General features: G+C 58.7%; 1 protein-coding gene across 2 annotated transcripts in view; it reads left to right on the top strand.

The window, feature by feature from the left end:
- PEPD (peptidase D) overlaps positions 1-19,573 on the top strand; it is a 106,171-nt gene that overhangs the window by 8,370 nt on the left and 78,228 nt on the right. For both annotated transcript variants that reach the window (XM_029925016.1, XM_029925017.1), the window contains exons 3-6: positions 1,551-1,678; positions 9,654-9,717; positions 15,986-16,033; positions 17,776-17,837. In XM_029925016.1, coding sequence (XP_029780876.1) covers positions 1,551-1,678; positions 9,654-9,717; positions 15,986-16,033; positions 17,776-17,837 — 302 coding nt within the window. The remainder of the gene's footprint in view (positions 1-1,550; positions 1,679-9,653; positions 9,718-15,985; positions 16,034-17,775; positions 17,838-19,573) is intronic.

Below are 19,573 nucleotides of genomic sequence, written 5' to 3'. Positions count from 1 at the left end.
AACACGGGAAGACGGCGTTCTCTGGGGAACAAGCAGGCAAGAAGGCATCATGGAAGGGGCGGTGTTTGGTGGGGGCCCTGAAGGCCAGGGTGAATTCTGACAGGTGCCGCTGGGTATGGGTGTCTCCGGCTGGGGAGGAGGGCAGTGTCCACAGGAGTGGGTGGCAAGAGGGTGGGCAAAGGGGAAGGGCTGACTTCTTGGAGCCAGATTCTGCCTGCACCACAGAAGGTGGGGGCTGCAGAGGGCCGTGCAGAGGTGTGTGGCCCAGGCCTTCGTCATGGTTTGGCCGTTGCTGACTCACTGCCCCTCACCGGGCTTCGGGTTCCTGACCTAGGAAGTAGACCAGGGACTCCTTAAGGTTTTGGAACCCTGTGTGGTGGAGGGTAGGGGCAGCCTACCTGCAGAAAGCCAGCCTGGGTGTGGTGGCCTGGGCTGGGAATCGCTGGCATCACTCAGTTCCTTGGAACAAGAGCAGGGGCGCTCAGCAGAGTGGCTCACCCAGAGAGCCCGGGAGGCCCTGAGCCGGCCCCACTCATCAATCTTAGCATCGCATCCACTCTACAGATGATGAAACCGAGGCTCTGAGAGGAAATGACTTGCCAGAGGGGGAGCTGGGACGAATTAGAATCGCATCTCTGGACTCCAAGTATAGGGCTCTCTTCTCATCCCTGCCATGTGCAGATCTGGGGCCCGACACCCTGGGAACTCCATGACCTCCCCAGGGACATGGCTGTCCAGCACTTGCTGAGAGTGGGTCCTGCTGCCCGTTTCCCCGGCCCCGTTGTTCGTGCAGCTGCAGGCCTGCGGTCCCTGGTTGCTGGAGATGCAGGGGTCTGTGAGGTTTTTCTGACTGGTCTTGATGCTTCCTGAGGTTTACGTATTTTGTGGTTTAAAAATCGATCTCCTAAATTCAGCCTCTGGCTCCCTGACTGCTGTTATGCAAGGTTAATTTTAGAAGATATCCTCCTCCACTTCATACCTTTCGAACGTTATTTTAGCTCCGTGTTTATTGCTAAACACTGAAGTCATCAGCTGCCCCGGGGGCGGGAGGGGGAAGTAAGAAGTCCTAAATGGAGGACTCCGTTTCCGTGCAGATGTGTGGCTTCGGTGTCTAAGTCAGCTTGGCATCTTGCCTGTCTTCGGGCATGGGGGCAGCAGAGAGGCGCTGGCGGGGCTGAGCCAGACCCAGGGTGTCCATGGGCACCCCTGTCCTGGTGTGTCCTAGGGTGCCCTGCCAGGGCCTAAGGGTGTTGCCAGGAAGGGGTGCAGGTCGAGCTGGGGAACATGCATGATGTACATCATCAGAGAAGGCTGAAAGCAGGGTGGGAGGAGCCAGCCGGGCTGCCCCACGCCAAATGCTAGAAGGGAGAGAGGGGCCGCCCACCGCTGGCAGGGGGCAGAGTGCATAGATGGATAGCCGTGTGAGGCTGGGGGGCCCTGAACTAACTGTCCAGGGTGTTTGGTGCTCGCCCCGACACCCCACACCTCAACCTGTGCCTCATGCTTTCATCCTGCTGACTGAGTAACCAGGGTCCTTGTTCCCGCCACAGGAGTCCTTCTTTCACTGGGCGTTTGGTGTCACCGATCCAGGCTGCTACGGCGCGATCGATGTCGGCACCGGAAAGTCGACCCTGTTTGTGCCCAGGCTTCCTGCCAGCTATGCCACCTGGATGGGAAAGTAAGGAGCAGTCTGGGCCTGCTGATCACTGCTGGGGCGGGGCAGGGGCAGGGCCTGGCCTGTGGTGACAAGGAGGAAAGGGTAGCAGGGGCTGGCAATGGGGGGGGAGTGTCAGCGGTCAGGCCCATTGACTGCCTGCTCAGGGCCAGAGCCCTGTTTGGGAAGGGGGATCAGAGCCACAGACTATGCATGTTTGTTTGGAGGTACTATTTATTAATCTTGAAATTCTGGATTCTCAGCTTTATTAAAATGCCAGAGGCGGTGGCCCCACCTTTGGTGTCATGGGGGTTGGCTCGGGTCAGAGAGGGCAGTATGGGACCCTTCTCTGAGACCCATTGCTAGTGTGGCATTGCGGGATGCCTGGCATGTGCCCGTCTCTGGCTCAGGTGGAGGTCCTGCCTCTGTTGGCTCACCCGGGAGACCGGTCAGTGGCTCTAGGCTTGTGCTGTGTGAGCGGTGTGAGACCGGCGCCAGGGCTGTGCTCAGAGGCCTCCTCCCCCTCATCCATGGCCTCTACCAGCTCCAGGGCCCTTGGCCGCGGCTACCTGTCTCGGGAGCCATCCTTCCTGCCAGAGGTGCTGAGACAGATGTGGTACTTACCCGTGGGTGCTTGAGGTGCTCGGGGGGGGTCCTGCTAAGTGCGTGTCACCTTCAGCGTGTTGTTTCTGCCTCGAGGGTGGTTGTTCTGGGCTAACGTCTGAATGCAGCCCTCGCCACCTGCTGTCCTCAATCACGCATCACCAGGTGGGCTGGCGGGCCTGTGGCTGCTCTGCGCAGACCCCAGGATGGGGCCTCCTGCGCCTCAGGCAGGACCCTCTGCCACTGGCCCTTAAGTGCAGAGTCCATAGCCTCTTTGGTTGGCCTGAGAGATCCTTCTGTCATCTTGGGGCCAGGGATCCAGGCTCACAGGCTGGTAACATTTCTGCCTTGAGGCCTCCTGGGCTTTGTCGTAAAGACAGCTTTAGGCAGAACTCACAGCAGGAGAGAAGTGAGCTGTGCTTCCCTGGCGGGGACTTCTTCTGTTCGGCCCTGCGGGAGGAGGGTGGGAAGTGGCCATGCCTGACCCAGGTGGCCTCTGGAGTGCGGGACTGGGTGGCCACATAGATTCTGGCCCTCTCAGAGGCCCCAGGGCAGGTGGCATTAACGTGTCCCTGCTGTAACGAGCAGGTCCCCACTCCATGCCGGGTTAGGGTGGACACGGGCAGGTTGTGCTGTCTTCTTCCCAGAGGGAGGGGGCAACACCTTGGGCAAAAGTGAGCCAGGCCCAGTGAGAGCCCCTAGAGGCTCTACACTGCCCTGGCCTGGGTGGGAGGATGGGGGAGTGCAGAGGGGAGGCCGGTCCAGGCAGAAGTCTGCTCTGTCCTCTGGACACCCCCTGCCTGCCTTGCCATAGTGTCTCGTACCTGCAATGAAACTGGCCTCAGGTTTGGCCCGGGCAGGCCTTCCTCAGTCCATTCTTCTGGACCCGTCCTCCCGCTGGATCGGCAGGCCTGGGCCTGGACACATGGGTCCTCCTGGAAGGGCGGGTCCACCTCACCCACCCCTTGCCTCCCTACCCTGCTGTAGCCTCTATAGCCAGTCTTCATCATATTCCTGGTCGAGTCCGGACGACTGCCCTGCAGTGTGGCCTGTGTAGGGCTGAGGCCGGTCTCGCTGGAAGCCAGGTGGCTCAGCATGGCCCTTTTCCGGAGCAGGCTGGGGCCTCTGGTTCCTCATCTGGGGAACAGTGACAGTGCAGCCCATGAGGCAGCACCAGGACTGTCATCATAGTGATGGTCACTGTGGGGACGGTTACATTCATGACACTGAAATGAGGTGGTCGATGGCAGGGACAGACAGCTTGTAACATCCAGAAATGACCACAGCAATATTTGTGGCCATTCCCTTTGGAGAGGTGGAGTCTTTCCCCTCCTGCTTGACTCTGGTCAGGACCTGGTGACTGCCGTGATGTGTGAGTGTGGCAGGGTCATCGTGGGGGCAGACCATAAAGTGCACTGTGGTTTGCACCTGGTTCTGCTCATGGGACACTGGCCCTTGGTCCCAGCTGCCATGCTGTGGGGAAGCCCATGTGTGTGGGGGGGCCTCTGGGAGCGGAGCGGAGGCCCAGCTGACAGCCAGACCACCCATCAGAGCTGGGGACTCCCAAGTCCCAGCCCTGGAGTCCTGCTGCTGAGGTCCCAGACCTCGTGGAGCAGAGATGAGCTGTCTGCTCTGGGCTCTGTCCCAGGCCTGGAGCTTCGGGGTCCGTGAATGTGAACAATGTGACTATGGTTTGCTACAAAGCCCTGGTGACCGGTTCACCTGTAGTGAGAAGTTTCCTCGTGAGAGTGTAAGTCTGGTCTTGGGAAGAGGATTCCTTCCAAACCCTTCCTGCACTTGAGGCGGTCATGGAGCAGCGAGTGGCACGCCCCACAAATAGCCGGGGCCCCTCTGCAGCACGTGGGGTTGGAGCTGGCTGCCCTGCAGCCTCCCCGTGGTTCCCTGCTGGCGCCGGGAGTGCCAGTCCCGCAGTCGGAGACGTGGCCGGATGGGGGGCTAGGGGAGGCTGTGAGCAGGGCCTTACTGAAGTGTAGGGGAGGCTCCGAGTGCATCGTCTCTCCTGTCTGCTTGCTTTTTATGTAGGGCTGGCTCTTGTGTGAAGTCGTGGAGTGCCTGTCCTAGAGGGTGGCCATCTTCCACGGTGGTGGGGTGAGAGGCCTGTCCCTGCCTTGGGGACTCCACCGTCCAGTGGGAAAATCTGAGCAAATCTCACTATGTTTCCCCACAGCCACCATCTGGGGAGCCAAATGGCACTTGACTGGGGGGTTTAAAACCCAGGACCTGATTGGTCAGGGAACAGCTGTCAGCAGTTAGCTATTCTGAAGCGTAATCTTCAATAATACAGGAATCATGTTCTGTGCTTTGGCCATGGCTGACTTTCCAGACCGCTGTTAGAAGTTCTCCTTTAGTCTGTCCCTGTTTTGCTGAGCCAGCTGATTGTCTGGGTTAGGGTTAGGGTGCGGACATAGACGCATGCATGGCCTCTGAGTGTAGAAATGGGTGTGCAGTGTGGGTCTCCCGTGTGGAAAGGTTCCATGCTGGGGGCGGGGGCCGGAACAAGCAGGTGGGTCCCCAGGGGCCTTCTGGCTCCACAGCAGAGAGCTAGACCCCAGTTTCCTGCAGAGCTGGCCCCCCACTGTGGCCACCCGGGCAGGCCTTTCCCTTCCTCTGCCTTGGTGTGCCCCTCTCCGGGTGCCCATGGCCCCAGCCTTTGGGAGAGGAGGCTCAGTTACAGTGGGGCAGTGGTAAATGGGTGGTGGTTTGGGGCTGGGTTGGGGATGGCCAGATCTGATTGCATGTGGCTATTTCCAGACACTCATAATCAATAGGGCTCGGGAGCAAGGCTGCTGGGGTTACCTGGCCTTTGCAATCCAAACCCACCAGACTGAACATTTGACCTTCAGCTCCTCAGCTTCCTTTTCAGTCTCCGACGGCTTTTGAAAATCCATCTGGCAGATCCTGCCATCCAGAGCCGTCCAGGGAAACAACACCCCCGTCTACAGATCTGCCACTTCCTGTGCGAAGGGGCTGTCCCGTTGTCAGGGCAGCAGACGCCGAGGGGCCTGCCTGCTGCCTGGCCAGCTCCTCACCCTGGGCCTTTTTTGGGACCAGAGGATGGTAGCTTCTAGTTTGTTTTCCCTAGGAATCTTTGCTTACAAAAGTCTGGAGCCTTCGGACATGAGAGCGTTTCTTTCCCATCATTTTTTCGGAACCAGGCTTAGCTGATGGCAGCTTTGGCTGCTGGGGTGTCTGGGGTCCTCTGAGCCCACGGGGAGTTATCTCTGTAACTCAGTGCCGGGCAGCCTCAGTGCCCGGAGAGGGTGAGTGACTCTGGGCCAGGTGGAGGGACCCTCTTAGAACCAGGCTCTGCTTCTGTTGTCCCTTGGCTGAGACTGTGGCTTGGAATGGGAGACAGTGGGCCTGGTGTGGGGCCTGCAGGGAGGAGAGGGCGTATCCTACTCAGGGCCCTGCCCAGGACTGGGGTAGGGGAGTGTCTCTGGGCCTCAGGCCCGGAGGCCCCGAGCCCCTGAGCCCTGCTCTTTCTGGTATGGGAGCTGGTGTGCATGTGTTGTGGTGTGTGTGTGTGGTGTTGGGGGAGTGGTTGTGGGTGTGTGTGGTCCAGTGTGGTGTATGTATGGTGTGTGTGTGGCTTGGGTGTGTGCAGTATGTGGTGTGTATGTGCACACGTGCAATGGGGGGTGTGGTATGGTGTGGTGTGGTGTGTATATGTGGCGTGTACGGTGTATTTATCTGTGGGGTGTGGTGTGGGGGTTGTGTGTGTGTCTGTGGTGGGGGGTGGGGGATGGGGTGGGGTGTACATGTGGCGTGTGTGTGACACGTACGGTGTGTGTGGTATGTATGTGTGTATGTGGAGCAGGGCATGTGGAGTGTATGTAGTAGGTATGTGTGTGGGGCAGTGTGCTGTGAGCTGCTGAGAATGGTATGGTAGGGTGTGTGTGTGTGTGTGTGTGTGTGTTGCCGGGTGTGTATGTTGTGTGTGGTTGTGTGGTTGTGTTTTTCACAGCCACTGTGCCCTGTCCTATGCACACACCCGGGTCGGGAGGCTCGAGGCCGCCTCAGCCCGCCCGGTGGCCTCACCCGTCTCCCACTGTCTTCAAGGAGGGCACGTGGGGCGCGGTCGCAGGCGCAGGCCTCCCCGAGGAGGCTGCGGGAGCTCCCCCGGCTCTTACCCCAGGCCGTTAGGGGTGGGGGAGCCTGATCTGGGGCAGCCCGAGGCCCGGCGGGGCATTTGCCAGCGTCCTTGGGCACCTCTCCCGGGGCTCTGGCTCTGCTGATCATAGGCCTCCTTTCGGTCCCCTCCGGGGCCCCGGCTCCCCTGCTGCCCAGCACTGTCTCCTGGCGTGGTCCCTAGGGGCAGGCACCTGCATTGCTTTGGAGAGACCTGTTCTCTGATGGGCCCCTGGAACGTGGCGGTGGTTGCCAACTGCGTTCGGAAGCAAGTGCCGGCATTGTGCTCTGAGCAGTACGAGGGGCAGCGGTGTCGCCTGTAGCTGAAGGCAGAGTCTGGCCACCGAGATTGATGGTGACGGCTGCAATTCGGCCCTGTTATTTATTCATTAACCGCACACAGGTGGGCAGCTGGCTGGCAAGACCTGAGTTCGGGAGTTTCATATTCTGGAGGGCTCCATTGTGTCTACACCACGGGCCTTCACTCCAGTCTCCTTCCCACGGGAGGCCCTGACCCTGAGTTCTGGGAAAGGTCACCTCTTAACTCATGCCAGGCCCAGCTGCTGGTCGCGAAGGCACAGACCCCTCTGAGTGGGGCGCTCTCTTTTCTCCCCTGCCAAAGCTATCCCTTCCCTTTGAAGGGACAGCTTCTGGGGTGAGGTTGGCTTCTCCGCTGACCCATTCTTTCCTGGTCTAACGGGTTTACTGGATCTGCCATAGGAGCTGCCCCGCTGGACCCCGAACCCCAGACAGGGCAGAGTGCCGGCGCTCTGTGTGACGGCCACCAGCCTGGCCCCCGGGGGTCTGTAGCTGCCTGGTGGCCCCTCTTGCCTGCCCAGCAGGGCTCCTGTGGACATGCCGCTCCTTCCCTGGCCAACCCTGCCATGTCACCACTGCTGAGCCTCTGGTGGCTGGCTTGATGTGGTGGCCGGGCACGCATCTCCCTGAAGGTGACATTTAAATTATTTTTACTATAGTTAGTCTCAAAACATGAAAAACAAGTAGTATTCACACTCAATTACCAGTGCCCTTTGGGAAAGAATGGCAGGCGAAGGGCAGACAAGATGCTTACAGCTTTTCAGGTTGTATCTGTGAGGTGATCGTTCCAGGCCTGTGGCTAGTTGGTGGTTTTGACCCGTGAGGCCCAGTGGGTTCCCTGGACTGTGTCATTCGACCTCTTTGAGGAGGGCAAAGGCCATGTGGTGGGGCTGGCCGGCCCTGGCCTCTCCTTGCCTCCTGTGGCCAGTGGAATGGCATATGGCTGGTAGGTGAGGGGTGGACAGGTGAGCGCACAGCCCCGGGGCCACTGGCAGGTCACAGCTACCTTGTGTGTGCCTTGCCTTTCCCCCTCCTCCTCCCATCTTCCCTGGTGCCATACTGTGAAGACCTTGACCTCAGGCTGAGTACATGGGGATGTTCTCAGGTCTCAAATCTAGATCTGTGCTGAAGCCTGACCATCAAGACTCCTGGGCAGGGCAGGGCAGGGCAAGCGGGCACATGTTTCTCAAGGTAAAGGCTGAGATGCCCACCTCTAAGGAGCAGTCCCTGAAAGAAAGTCCCTTGCACTTCCCAAATCTGCTGGAGTTTGCTTTGGATGCCAGCCACAGCTGCACGTGATAAAGTGACTAGGGACCAGAGGTCGGCTGGGGGCCTGCTGAGGACTCAGGGAATCTGTGCTGGGGCTGAGACCGAAGCCAGTGCAGTGAAGGGTGGATGCGGTGATGGTGCTTCTGGCCCCACCCCCCCCTTCTGGCATGTACTTTTGTGGATGGCTGAGAGTGTCACCACTTCGTAGCAAAGGGTCAGCGAGCTGTCGCGGGAAGCAGAGAACCGGGGCCTCCAGCGTCCAGGTGCCTGTCTTCTGTTCCTGCCCTGTAGCCCCTTCAGGTGGTGCCACTGGCGGTGCCAGACTTTGGCCATTTAACTTTTGGTTCCTGACTCAGGCGTGGAACCTAATGTGACTGGATTGTGCAAAGTTAATTAACAGCAAGAGCTTGACACCCAGGGCCTTCTTCAGAGAAGCCAAAAGGGAGATAAAGCGAAAGTGTTCTGGAGCATCTCACTGCAGTGAAACTGTCATCTCTTCAGCCCTGAATGCTGTGTGTGACTGTGAGCTCCCTGCTGACCCCTGAGGCCCGCCCATCTGTCCCCAGGTCCATGCTCTCTGCTTCCTGGCCATGAGCTGTCTGGTGCCTGCTTGAGAGGAGAGGGAAGTGGAGCAGGGCTCAGGGAGGGTAGTGGGCTTGTTTCCTGGGCAGTGACATTGGTCACTGGTGTCTCAGGCACATCGAGCTTGCTCTTGGAGGCGGTCATCTCCAAGTCCCTCCCCTGTCCACCCTCCCCAGGCACACTGCCCTTGGCACCCTTATCCCCCTGTCGTCTGCTCACCCTCGAGAGTCCAGGAAGCACAGTCTGAAAACCATCTGCTGTGTTCTCCTGAGGCCTCTTTTGGATCTAACACTTGGTGACTAGAATACCATGTGATCACAGGCAGGCTGGGGGTATATCCCCTGTGCTGATGTGGTGCCCGGGCGTGGGCTGGTGCGGGGTGGCATGTGTGTGCGTCAGTAAACCTGGCTGTGACACCCTCCCCTCGTGTGGCTAGGGCTCCCCCTCATGTGAGCTCTGTCACCAGCAGTGACATCAATTCACCTGCCTCCTGGGAGGCTGGGGGGCGGGGGGGTGCTGGCTGGACCACTGACCGTGACCATGACCATGACTGGGAGCCCTCCAAGAGATGGCCCAACCTCCTCCTTCCTTTGTCTCTATCTTCTCATGGCTCATTTTTTCAGAGAGGATGAGTAAGCTTGAATGTTCTCATCACAGTGAGTAATACTGATATTGACTTCTTTAAAATGTTAATTTAAACACTTTCCTTTAAAGAGGCTCCATGGGGGGGAGCTCCTGGGAGGCAGCTTATTTCATGCCCCAAAGGGCATCCTGGCGGGTTGCCTGGTGGGCTCTTGCTGGTGGTGGAGGGAGAAGTTTGGTCCGCAGACGCTTGCTGCGGGCAGCCAGGGTCACGGGCTCCAAGGACGAGTGGAGGTCACTAGGGGAGGTCAGGAGAGGCAGACAGTTCAGCATTACATCTGTGGCCCAGTGCCCCTGGCCATCCGGGTCTGTGCCTGCTCTGTGCCGGGGCAGGAGTGGGCCCCAGGGCTTATGGACTGGGCTCAGGAGCGGTAAGGCAGCCCGTGCCAAGTGTGGCCACACCCTGACCCTGGTGTTCCTTGTGCTTCCCTTTGAGGATCCACTCCAAGGAGTACTTCAAGGAGAAGTATGCCGTGGATGACGTCCAGTATGCAGACGAGGTCAGTAGCAGCCGGCGCCTCTCTGTGCAGTTCAGGCCTTCCGTCACCCGTGTTCCGGCATCCCCTGCCTCCCACTGCCGTGGCCTGGCTGCGTGTTGTGGGATGCCACCGCCCGGCTGACAGCCACCTGGGCAGTGCCCTCGTTTGCAGAGAGCAGGCAGGAAGCGTGTACCCAGACCTCCCTGAAGAGGCCCCTCTTTGCCTGGGCAGTGCCCCGGACTCGGCAGCTGGACACCTCTGTACCGCTTCCTGGTGGGAGGACATCTCTGGGAGGTCTGATCTAAGCGCCCCCCCCTCCCACCCCCGAGCTCAGCCCGGGCCTTCACGTGTGGGGAGGTGCCCCCCACAGACCACTGCTGGCTGCAGACTTTGAGAGGCCTGTGGGTGGGGTGCAGTTGGAGGTCCCCTAGGTTTAATCTGCTTCCCAGCATGGGTGTCCAGTGGTGTCCTGTGGCCCAGGTAGGTGAATGACTGTCCTTCTGGGGCTTTGCATCTGTCCCAGACCAGGCAGTCACAAGGGGCTGCCCCTGACTTCCACTGCTGATGGAGCAGGGCTGGGGCAGAGGTGAGAGCACAGCCGTGCGCCCCCATGGTCTCCTTGGGGGACCCAGGCCCCCAACACTGCAGGTACACAGGGAGGCCTCTCTGCTCTGTCCGTGGACACTGCTGCAACCCCCGTGCTCCAAGCGGGTCAGGGCTAGGTAGAACATAAACCCTGATAAGTCAGCACTTGCTGCTCCAGGTCCATCCCCGCCTGGCAGGACCGCCGCAACCCCAGACCAAGGTTGCACATGGACAGGCATTAAGTGCTGGGGGTCATTGTGGAAGTAGCTAGGGAGCCAGCAGGCCGGAGACCGAGCATCTCCCCTTTCCCCTGGGCAGGACACGGGCTCTGTTGGGGCAAGACAACACTGGGTGGGAGGCAGGTTCGCAGGGACCCTGGCTAGGACCACCGTGCAGTGGGGAAGCAGGGTGTTTCAGCCCCGGGTCAGGGGCCCGGCCCAGCCCGCTCGGGGACGCCGGGCCCTCCAGGCTCGCGTGGGTACTGTCCCCCACACAGACACAGTCCTGCCTTAGTTCTGCTGCTGTAGAATGCCACACTCGCTCCCTTCTCTGTCTTTACCCTATCCACGCTCCAAGGCCTGTGCCAGCCCACTGCATCCCCTGCTGATTCTGGTCCACAGTGGTGCCCCCTGCCCCAGCTCTTGGGATCTGCAGTGGACATGGTGGATGCTCTGTACCCTGCCCCTTGCTGCTTGGTGTTTGTCTCTAAGGCCCAGTTCTTTCCCTTGGACTCTATGGAGGTAGGAAAGAAGCACTTGCCAAGGGGAGGGTCAGGAACAAAATCAGAACTAATGACGAGCAGGTCCCTCACTCCCTGGTACTTAGAGATGCACAGTAAGTGGCAGATGGCCTCATTAGGGACACACAGGTAAATGTTCCAAGGGGGTGTGGTGTCAGAGCTTGTTGGGGCCCAGGGCTGAACTCCGCGGCCAGGACACGGTCCCGTGCAGAAGGTGACCGTAGCCCTCGGTGCCTGGTCAGGGGGCCTTGGTGAAGGAGTGCGGATGGCATCCGTTCGCCCAGGGCCTTGGGTGCCTGCTTCTGCAGCACCTTCTGCCTGGTTGGGTTGTGGAGAGAGGGGGCTTTTGATGGATCGTTCTTTTTTTGTCCTGGGATTTCAATACTGAGTTACTGGGAGGAGGGAGGGGAATTTATAGCATCTAAAGAATCTGTTAATACACTGGTGGCCTATTGTATTGATTTCTTTGGGTATAGGATCTCAGCCTGAACATTTACTCGCGTACCCTTAATGAGGTCCTTTACTACTTACCTTGTATCTCTAAGTACCAGGGAGTAGGGCACCCGCTCATCCTTAGTTCTGGTTTTGTTTCTGACCCTCCCCTTGGCAAGTGCATCCTTCCTGCCCCCATAAACTGCATTTAACATTATTGTCTGTGGGGACCTTGACCTTCCTAGAAATTTGGAGGGGCAGCTTGGGACGCAGCCCACCGAATCAGAGCATCTCTGCACTGCAGCCTCCCCAGCTGCATTCTGACATTTTTGCTTTTGTGGCTCAGGGAAACTCAGCTCCACTTGTACTGTGATTTTTGGGGGGAAGAGAACTGGCCTCCAGAAGCAGCAAAACAGAGTCTGGAGTGGCGGGACGGGAGAGCCGGTAGTGATAGTGTAGAATTACAGCCCCACGGAGCAGCTCACTCTGAGTCTGTAGTTACGAAGCAGAATCTTAAATGAGGGCTTCGGAGGAGTTTGGAGGACAGGATCTGGGGTCCAGGAGCTTCCTGCTATGTCTCATCACCATCATTGATGTCATCGTTAATCAGTTCTGTCATCACTGTTACCGCTGTGGTTCTTACTGGATACAAGGCTCACTGTTGACAGCTGGCTGGATGCTTCACCCTTGGGTGGCACCTGCTGGTTCCAGCAACATCGATAGATGGAGACCCTCATCCCTTGTGCCCTATCCCATGGCAGGCCACAGCCCCTGCCCCATTGTAGAGGAAGCCAAGGCCAAGGTCAAGGGGCCCCCTGGGGAAGCAACAGAATTAGAGGGCAACCCCAGGACCTTTGGATCCCAGAGACTCTCCACTTCTGCATTTGCTCTGTCCGACAAAGGGGATGACATAGACTCCCAAGTGACTTTGATCTTCTGTGGCTCGAAATGGAGCCTGACAATATAGATTGCTGGATTGAGACACCTGTGCTGGGGGGGGGGCCCTTGAGGTGCTTAGGACCTACTCCATCACAGAAGGTGACAGGAAGCCCCTTAGATTGGGGAAGGGCTCCCCAGGCCAGTTCTTTGGTGCCGAGCCCCAACTAACTTCCGGCAGTCTTGGTTTTCTGTGACAAATCACAGATGGGAAGCAGCTCACACTTGTCTTTCCTGAAAGAAGGCGGGAGGGCCCGCGCCCCAGGCCATGGCTGGTCACTTGATGTCATGTATAAAATGCAAGTGTCTGATAGAGCAGACATGTCCCCTCATCCCCATAGACGACACTGATGTGAATTACTGGGAAGGTAGAGCCAGTGGCGGCTCCCCTGAGGACAGGGTGCTCAGGAGAACCTTGACAGGTGCCTCAAGGCATTGTACGCCCGTGCGGTGCAGAGGCTGGCGCTCCTCCGGGGAGGGCGGCTGCAGGGAGGAGGGCACATCGGGGGCGCTCTCTCTCCTTTATGGTGCCGGCTGATGTTGGGAGGTGCCGGGGCCACCAGCTCAGATCGGGCAGGAGGGCTGAAAGCGGTACCATTGTGGCAGCGCAGTGATGATGCCACCTGCCTCTCAGCCTCAGTATCGGGGGGCTTCCGGGGTTGAGGGAGGGGGCCTGTAGGGATGGCTGCCACCTCTGGACTGCTGGAAACTTCGTTTTTTCAGGAGTGGCTGCAAATCCGTGTTGTTTGTGATCTTTCCTGATATTTAAATTTTAGAAACAAGTTCCTGTTTTTAAATGCAGCCCAGCCACCAGGTTGCACCCCTGTTTCAGACTGCCATGAAAAACAGTTTGTTTGTAAAAGCGCGGACGCATGTGGGGTGACGCCCAGCTCCCTAGAGCAGTGTGGGCTCTCTCAGCAGCACCGGTTAAGGACTGCGCTGCCCCTTTGATCATCACCCTTGAAGTGTAGCCTGCAGGCCTGGTTGGGGCCCTGGGCATGGGGTGCACGAGGTGTCCATGGGAGGCCTCTGATTGTCCCCATGGTGGGGAGGGTCCTTGTGCACAAGGCTCTGCTGAATTCTGTCTGTGCCATCTGCCTCAACCTGCCAGAAAGGCCCGGCGGCCTGGGAAATCGATGCTGGCTGTGGTATGGGGGCATTCAGCAGCTCTGGTCTGTGAGAGCTGATGGGTCCCCAGTGACCGCCGCTCCGTGGAAATGAGGCCCTGTGTTGACAGAGCTGAGCTGTCCTGTGAGCTGGCGACACACAGGTGCGTCCTGTCTCCGTCATCGCCAGGCCTGGAGTCTGTCTGCTAATGAGAACGTACTGCTAATGGGTCTCCGTGGGGAAGGGTGGAGGGGGCTGCCGGGCGGAGGGAGGTTTGGTGACCGCAGAGGTGACCAGGGCCTGCTCCAGCAGCCGTGATCGATGAAAGACGCTGGCCCGCCCGAAGTAGCAGATGCCCCGCCTGCCCGGCGTCGGGGCCTGACCCGGCTGCGCACCAGGCGGCGCAGAGAGGACTGCTTGCCCTGTGATACCTGACCGGCACGTCCTGAGCCATTGCTGAGAGAGAAACCATCAGACCACACATCTGTTACGTGGCTCCCCGTTCCCAGGGACAGTAGCACACAGTCCCCAAGTGCCTGCTTGCTCTCCGGTGCTGCTGCCGTAATTGACAGAATCGTTCTGCGCTGATGAATGTAGACCCTTCACGTCGACGTGACAACACACCCAGGGGCCTGACATGCACAGCTCCTGTTCTTTTAATGAGGTCCCCCGCCGCCCCCCGCCCCAGGAGGGCCTGCAGGACTGGCAGGGATCAGCCAAGCCGTTGGTTTGTGCGGCACAGAGGTGGGGGCTCAGTCCTCCGAGCAGTTCCGAGTCAGAGGGGAGGGTCCTGGGTGCGGAGGGGCCCGGTGCACATGGTAGGAGGGCGGTTGCTGCACATCCAGAGAGTCATCTGGCCACTGCCTCAAAAAGCTCAATGAACTATATGCTTTTCACGTAGCAGTGTCACTGGGTCTCATGTTTTGTTTGTAAGGAAATAAAACTGTAAAGGAATTTATGTTAAAGAAATAAACACGCATAGAAGAATGTTCATCGGGGCATTACTGATCCTGGTTAGCCATTAGAAATTATTTAAAAGTCCAGTGGAGGAAGTCCAGTGAGCCACGTCTGTTAAGAGAGGACCAGGCAGCCATATGCTCAGCTCCGAGGTTTGCTCCTTTTTAACTGTGAACCCAAACAAATTAGCGAACCTGGAAGCTTTCTCATTTGTGAAATCTGGACATATGTGGCCCCAGCCTCATGGGTAGTGAAATGAGGTGATGTCTGCAGGACTGGCACAGGCCATAATCAGGGGCGCGTTGGATGTTTGCCATCCCCACAGTTGTGGCTGGTGGAAGGCACGTGGTTGAAGAATACTTAATCTCAGGAAATAAGTGAAGTGTGTAACTTCTTATGATCCAAATGTCGTTACGGATCTCTGTTTTTATGTGCAGAGGTAAAAAGTCTCTGGGGATGGGATTGTAGGTGTATTTTATCTTTTTATACTTCTTGGTACATTCCAGGTTGTCTCTGGGAGCCTCTTGGTATTAGAAATCATGTATATACATATGTCAAAACTTATCAAAATGTGTGTCGTGGAGTATGTCAGTGGTAGCTCTGTGAAGCTGTTAAGACACAAGCAACAAATCCTCCTCACTCTTGCCCTGTCAGGGTGTGGAGTTTGGGGGGGCTGTGCTCAATTACAGTAGGGGCTACAGTAGCCAAGAGGCAGGGCAGACTAAGGACTGGGGGCCAGAGGGGGCGGAAGTGCTCCCACCAGGGTGGTTGGCGCTCTTGGGGTACAAACGTCATGGCCAATGCAGTGTGGTGGGCGCTTTGCCAGAGGAAAGGGGCAGAGGAGGAGGGAGTGAGCCAGCCTGTCTTGGGGGCCAGAGGGCCTCCGTTCTTAGTACGCACGGATGCGCTGGGGAGGAGGCGTTCCAGGCAGAGGTAAGAGCTCCAGCAAAGGCATGGAGAGATGAGGTTGTGGACGCCCGTTCATGGCATTGAGGTGGGAGCAAGTGGCAGGCAGGGAGATGAGGCCTGCATGGGTCAGGGGGAGGAGGGGTGGAGAGTGGGGGTGTAGGATGAGGCGCAGAGGGTGGACAGTGTCGGAGATGAATGGGGGCAGGGAGGAAGGTGTCTGCCCTGGGGACAGCAGGCTGTTGGGATCCGTGCCTAGGACCTCTTAGGAACAGGTCTCTCAGGAGGGGCCAGCGGATGGACAGGGCGCTGGCCTCGCAGGGTGGGCAGGTCTGGTGGTTTGGAGTCTGGGGGGCGCGGGGCCTGGAGGGAGGGCAGCGTGTGGGAAGGTGTGGCATGGTTAGGTTTGAGTCCCTGCCAGCTGACAGCCATGTGGCTTTCAGAAGTCCCTTGGCCTCTGTGAGCCTCGGTTTCCTCATCTGCAGGATGGGGACAGCAACGTTGCTGCCTGTTTTCATAATTGTCTCCATAAATGTACACTGTCATTATTTAGTAATGGTGGCATATCATTTCTATCAAACGTCTTCACGGTTGCTCTAACGTGGATTTTTCTTTCTGACCTTTCAGATCGCCAGCGTCCTGACATCGCAGAGCCCCTCTGTGCTCCTCACTTTGGTAAGTGGCTGGTATCCAGGGTCTGGGCACCGTGGGGAAGGGTTTCAGGGAGCTGCCTGCCCCAGCAGAGGCAGAGGGGAGGATTGAGAAGCTAGAGGAATGGTCACTGGTGACACACGGCGACAGCTTCTTGGGCAGAGTGGCTGAACGTGTCCAGGATCACGACCTCGATTCTCCTGTGCCCCTTGGGATGTGCTATGTTCTGGCAGACGGCCACTGCGGACAAGATACCACACCTGCTCCACGGGTTAAAATAAAACGCGGTTGGAGAATGTATCTGTCAGGCTGAGCTCAGGGAGTCTGTGGATGTGGAATATCAATGTGCTTCCTCCCTGTGTCTCCTCCATTGTCAACAGAATTTTAAAGACACACCCGAGGTGTCTGCCCACAAGGTGGCTGGGCTGTGTGGCATCAGATTTAGAATCCAGTACACTGATGGACTGAGGGCCTGCCATAGCCTGGGGGCAGGGCGGGGTGCACAGTGGGTCCCTGGTTCCACGTGGGGTGGGGTGGGGTGCACTGTGGGTCCTTAGTACCATGTGGGGCTGGGTGCGAGGTGGGTCCCTTGTGCCGTGTGGGGCAGGGCGGGGTGCACAGTGGGTCCCTGGAGCCATGTGGGGTGGGACGGGGTGTGCCTGCGGTGGGTCCCTGGCACCACCTGGGGCGGGGTGGGAAGGAGTTCACGACGGGCCTGTGGTTTCTTAAGCATGGCTGTGAAGTGGCCCAGTGAAGCCTGTCTCTTGCCCGGTCTTGACCTGGGGGAGCTGCAGATAAGGAGGGTGCACGATCCTCTTCCCTCTTGAAGGGACCTTTCTCTCCCTTGTTAACCGATTCTTTGTCAGAAGTAGTTCTCCTGGGTTGTTTATTTATTTATTTTTTGAGCGCGTCCCATGTTCCCTTTGCTCCGCTCTGCTCGTTTGATGGCTGAGACGGAGGATTACGGAGACAGTTGTGGTCAGAGGTCGTCCAGTTGTGTTTTCTTCGGGGGCCATCATTAAACATTGGCCTGTCGTTCCTGAGGGAGAAGGGTGGTGCAGAGGCCTTGTCTCCGTGGGGACGGCACGCTCTTCTCTGAGCCCCTTGTCCTCTCTCCTCTCCTGTCCTTTCCAGCAGGGGTCTCCTTACAGTTAGGGAGAGGAGAGGGATGAGGGCAGCTCCTGGTGTCACGAAGGAGGGCCCATCGTGCCTGAGTGGGGACCTGCCTGCGTCTCAGGAGGGCTGGACTCAACAGTGCTCTTTGGGCCCTGTCAGTGGGGAGTGTTTGTGCACGCGTGTGTGTCAGTGGGGAGTGTGCGCGCGCGTGTGTGTCAGTGGGGAGTGTGTATGCACGCGTGTGTGAGAGGGAGCGTGTGTGCACATGTGTGTGAGAGGGAGGTGGGGCCGGCCTGGGAGAGCAGGCTGGTGGTGGGGCCTGGTTCTGTTGCCGCCGTGTGTGCCTGCAGGGCCTGAGCTGGCTTCAGCAAAGTGCTCTGATGGGAGGCTCTTGTGCCCCAGGGACACCATGTGGCCCCTTTTTCCTCTTTCAGGCTGTGGCAGAGAAAGGAACAGTCCACCGCCGTGGGGAGGGGGAGGTTGGCTGGGAGTCGCCTGACAGGCAGGAAGGGATGGATGTGTTTGCCGGGCAGGGGACCCCCCAGTCCCGAGGCTGGATGGAGAGGCAGGCACCCCCATGCTGGGTGTAGGGACCCACGCCGTGGCCCCGGGTGACGAGTCTCCCCTTAACGCTCCCTCTGTCTCTGCAGCGTGGTGTCAACACCGACAGCGGCAGCGTCTGCAGGGAGGCCTCCTTTGAGGGCATCAGCAGGTGGGTCCTGGGGCCCCTGGGACGGTCCCCGTCCTGCCCCCTCACATCCCACCAGCAGGCCTGCCCAGTCTGCAAGCTAGACACAGAAGCGTGAACAGGAGGAGGCTAAGAAGGAGTTGGTTGGCATTTTGAGGGCATGTTTAGAAAATAATCTGCCTAAAATCACTTCAGCTTCTTGTCTGTTGAGCTCCACAGTGCGAGTGCAGCCCTGCCCAAGTTTGGGGCGCACTCACCGGCGGCGGCCTGCTCTCCCTCTACACCCCTGCTCTGAGCTCTGCCGTCCTTGCTCTTCTCAGCTCCCTCCCCCCAGACTTGGCCACTAACCTCTCTCAGCCTGAGTCCCTTGATGCCCCAGTCTCGGGGACCCCCTTACCGGCCCTCAGTCCCCCATTCAGCTCCAGGTCGGGCTTCAAACCCTGCTTCCCCTTGGGGCCTCTCCAGGCAGGAAGGCAGATGTGGGGCCCAAAGAGAGCACCTTGCCCTCCTTATCCCCTTCACCCCGAGGCCCCCGGAGAGTGCTGCCTGCTAGCTGTGGTGTGTCTCTGGGCTGGCTGGGGCCTGGCCCTGGGGGGTCTGTGGGGTCCTAGGCTGCAGCAGAGAGGCCCTTGAGGGGAGGCTCCTGTTCCTGCAGGCTGCTCCCAGCCTGGCTCCCCAGACTCCAGCCCCAGCTCCTCCCCCACTGGCACTTAACTGCACCACTGCCGCTGCGTCCCGTCGTCCTTTGGTGGACTGAGGCGGTGACAGAGGAAGTGCCTTATAATTATGTATGAGCCTGAGCCACAGGGAGTTTGTGCGTCTGTGTGATATAGGGGTGATTAGGAAGGATTATGAGCTCATAAATATGTATCACTCCCCCAATGATCAGAGCGACAGGACGGGGGCGGGTACCAGGTTTGCTTCTCATTGCTCAAATCCTAGCATCCTCCTGGGACTTTCCCCAGAATGGCCACGCCACAAGCTCGCTCTTTGAAATGCTGGCCGTGGGGCTGCCATTTCCCCCCGGGCCCCGGAGCGGGAGGTGTGGGGCCCATTCCACCATGGCTTGTCCTGGGCACAGCCTCCCCCAGGCCCCTAGCACTGCCTGGGTGCTGCTGCCCTGCTCATCAGCCTTGACCCCCCAACGTCTGTGTTCCAGCGGGCTGGCCCCTCCAGGTTGGTCTCTGCCTCGTGGGGAAGGCCCTGAGTGGGAAGAGGGCGCCCTGGTGGCCCCCTCGAGGACTGGTGCTTTGGCCTCCAAGCCTCAGCTCCGCCATTGTCCTTGAGGGCTGCCGCGGTTCAGCCACCACACTCACTGTTGCCCAGGCTCACTGTGGGGGTGAAGCGGGGTCCTGCTCCCCCAGAGCCCGGCACAGAGTTGTTCTTAGGCACACCGCCAGCAAGCCCTGTTGCCTCCTGAGCCATGGTCTCCCATCTATGTAGTGAGCCTGGCGGATTCAGGATCACGGATTATGAGGTTCCCAGTGTCCGTGGGCTATACGTTCTCTGCCCGCTCCAGAGTTTCTGGTGACGAGAGTGCCTCCTTAGCACCCCAGGAACACATCTGACAGGTGCTTTGGCAGGTACGGTTCCTGGGAGGGAGCTCATGAGGGAGCCCTGGGAGCAGAGCTCCGCTGGCTACTCCCCGTTTTCCCAGGGAGGAGGCGTGGGGAGATTCCAGGGACATCACCGTCAATGGGCAATGGAAACTGAGACCTTTCTCCCTCCCCCGTGAGGAGGGGTCCTTCTGTGAACATGAC

This window comes from Suricata suricatta, chromosome 16, assembly GCF_006229205.1.
Source record: "Suricata suricatta isolate VVHF042 chromosome 16, meerkat_22Aug2017_6uvM2_HiC, whole genome shotgun sequence".
Classification (NCBI taxonomy): domain Eukaryota; kingdom Metazoa; phylum Chordata; class Mammalia; order Carnivora; family Herpestidae; genus Suricata; species Suricata suricatta.
Note: the sequence above shows the minus strand (reverse complement) of the source record. Positions and strands in the feature narration are given on the sequence as shown.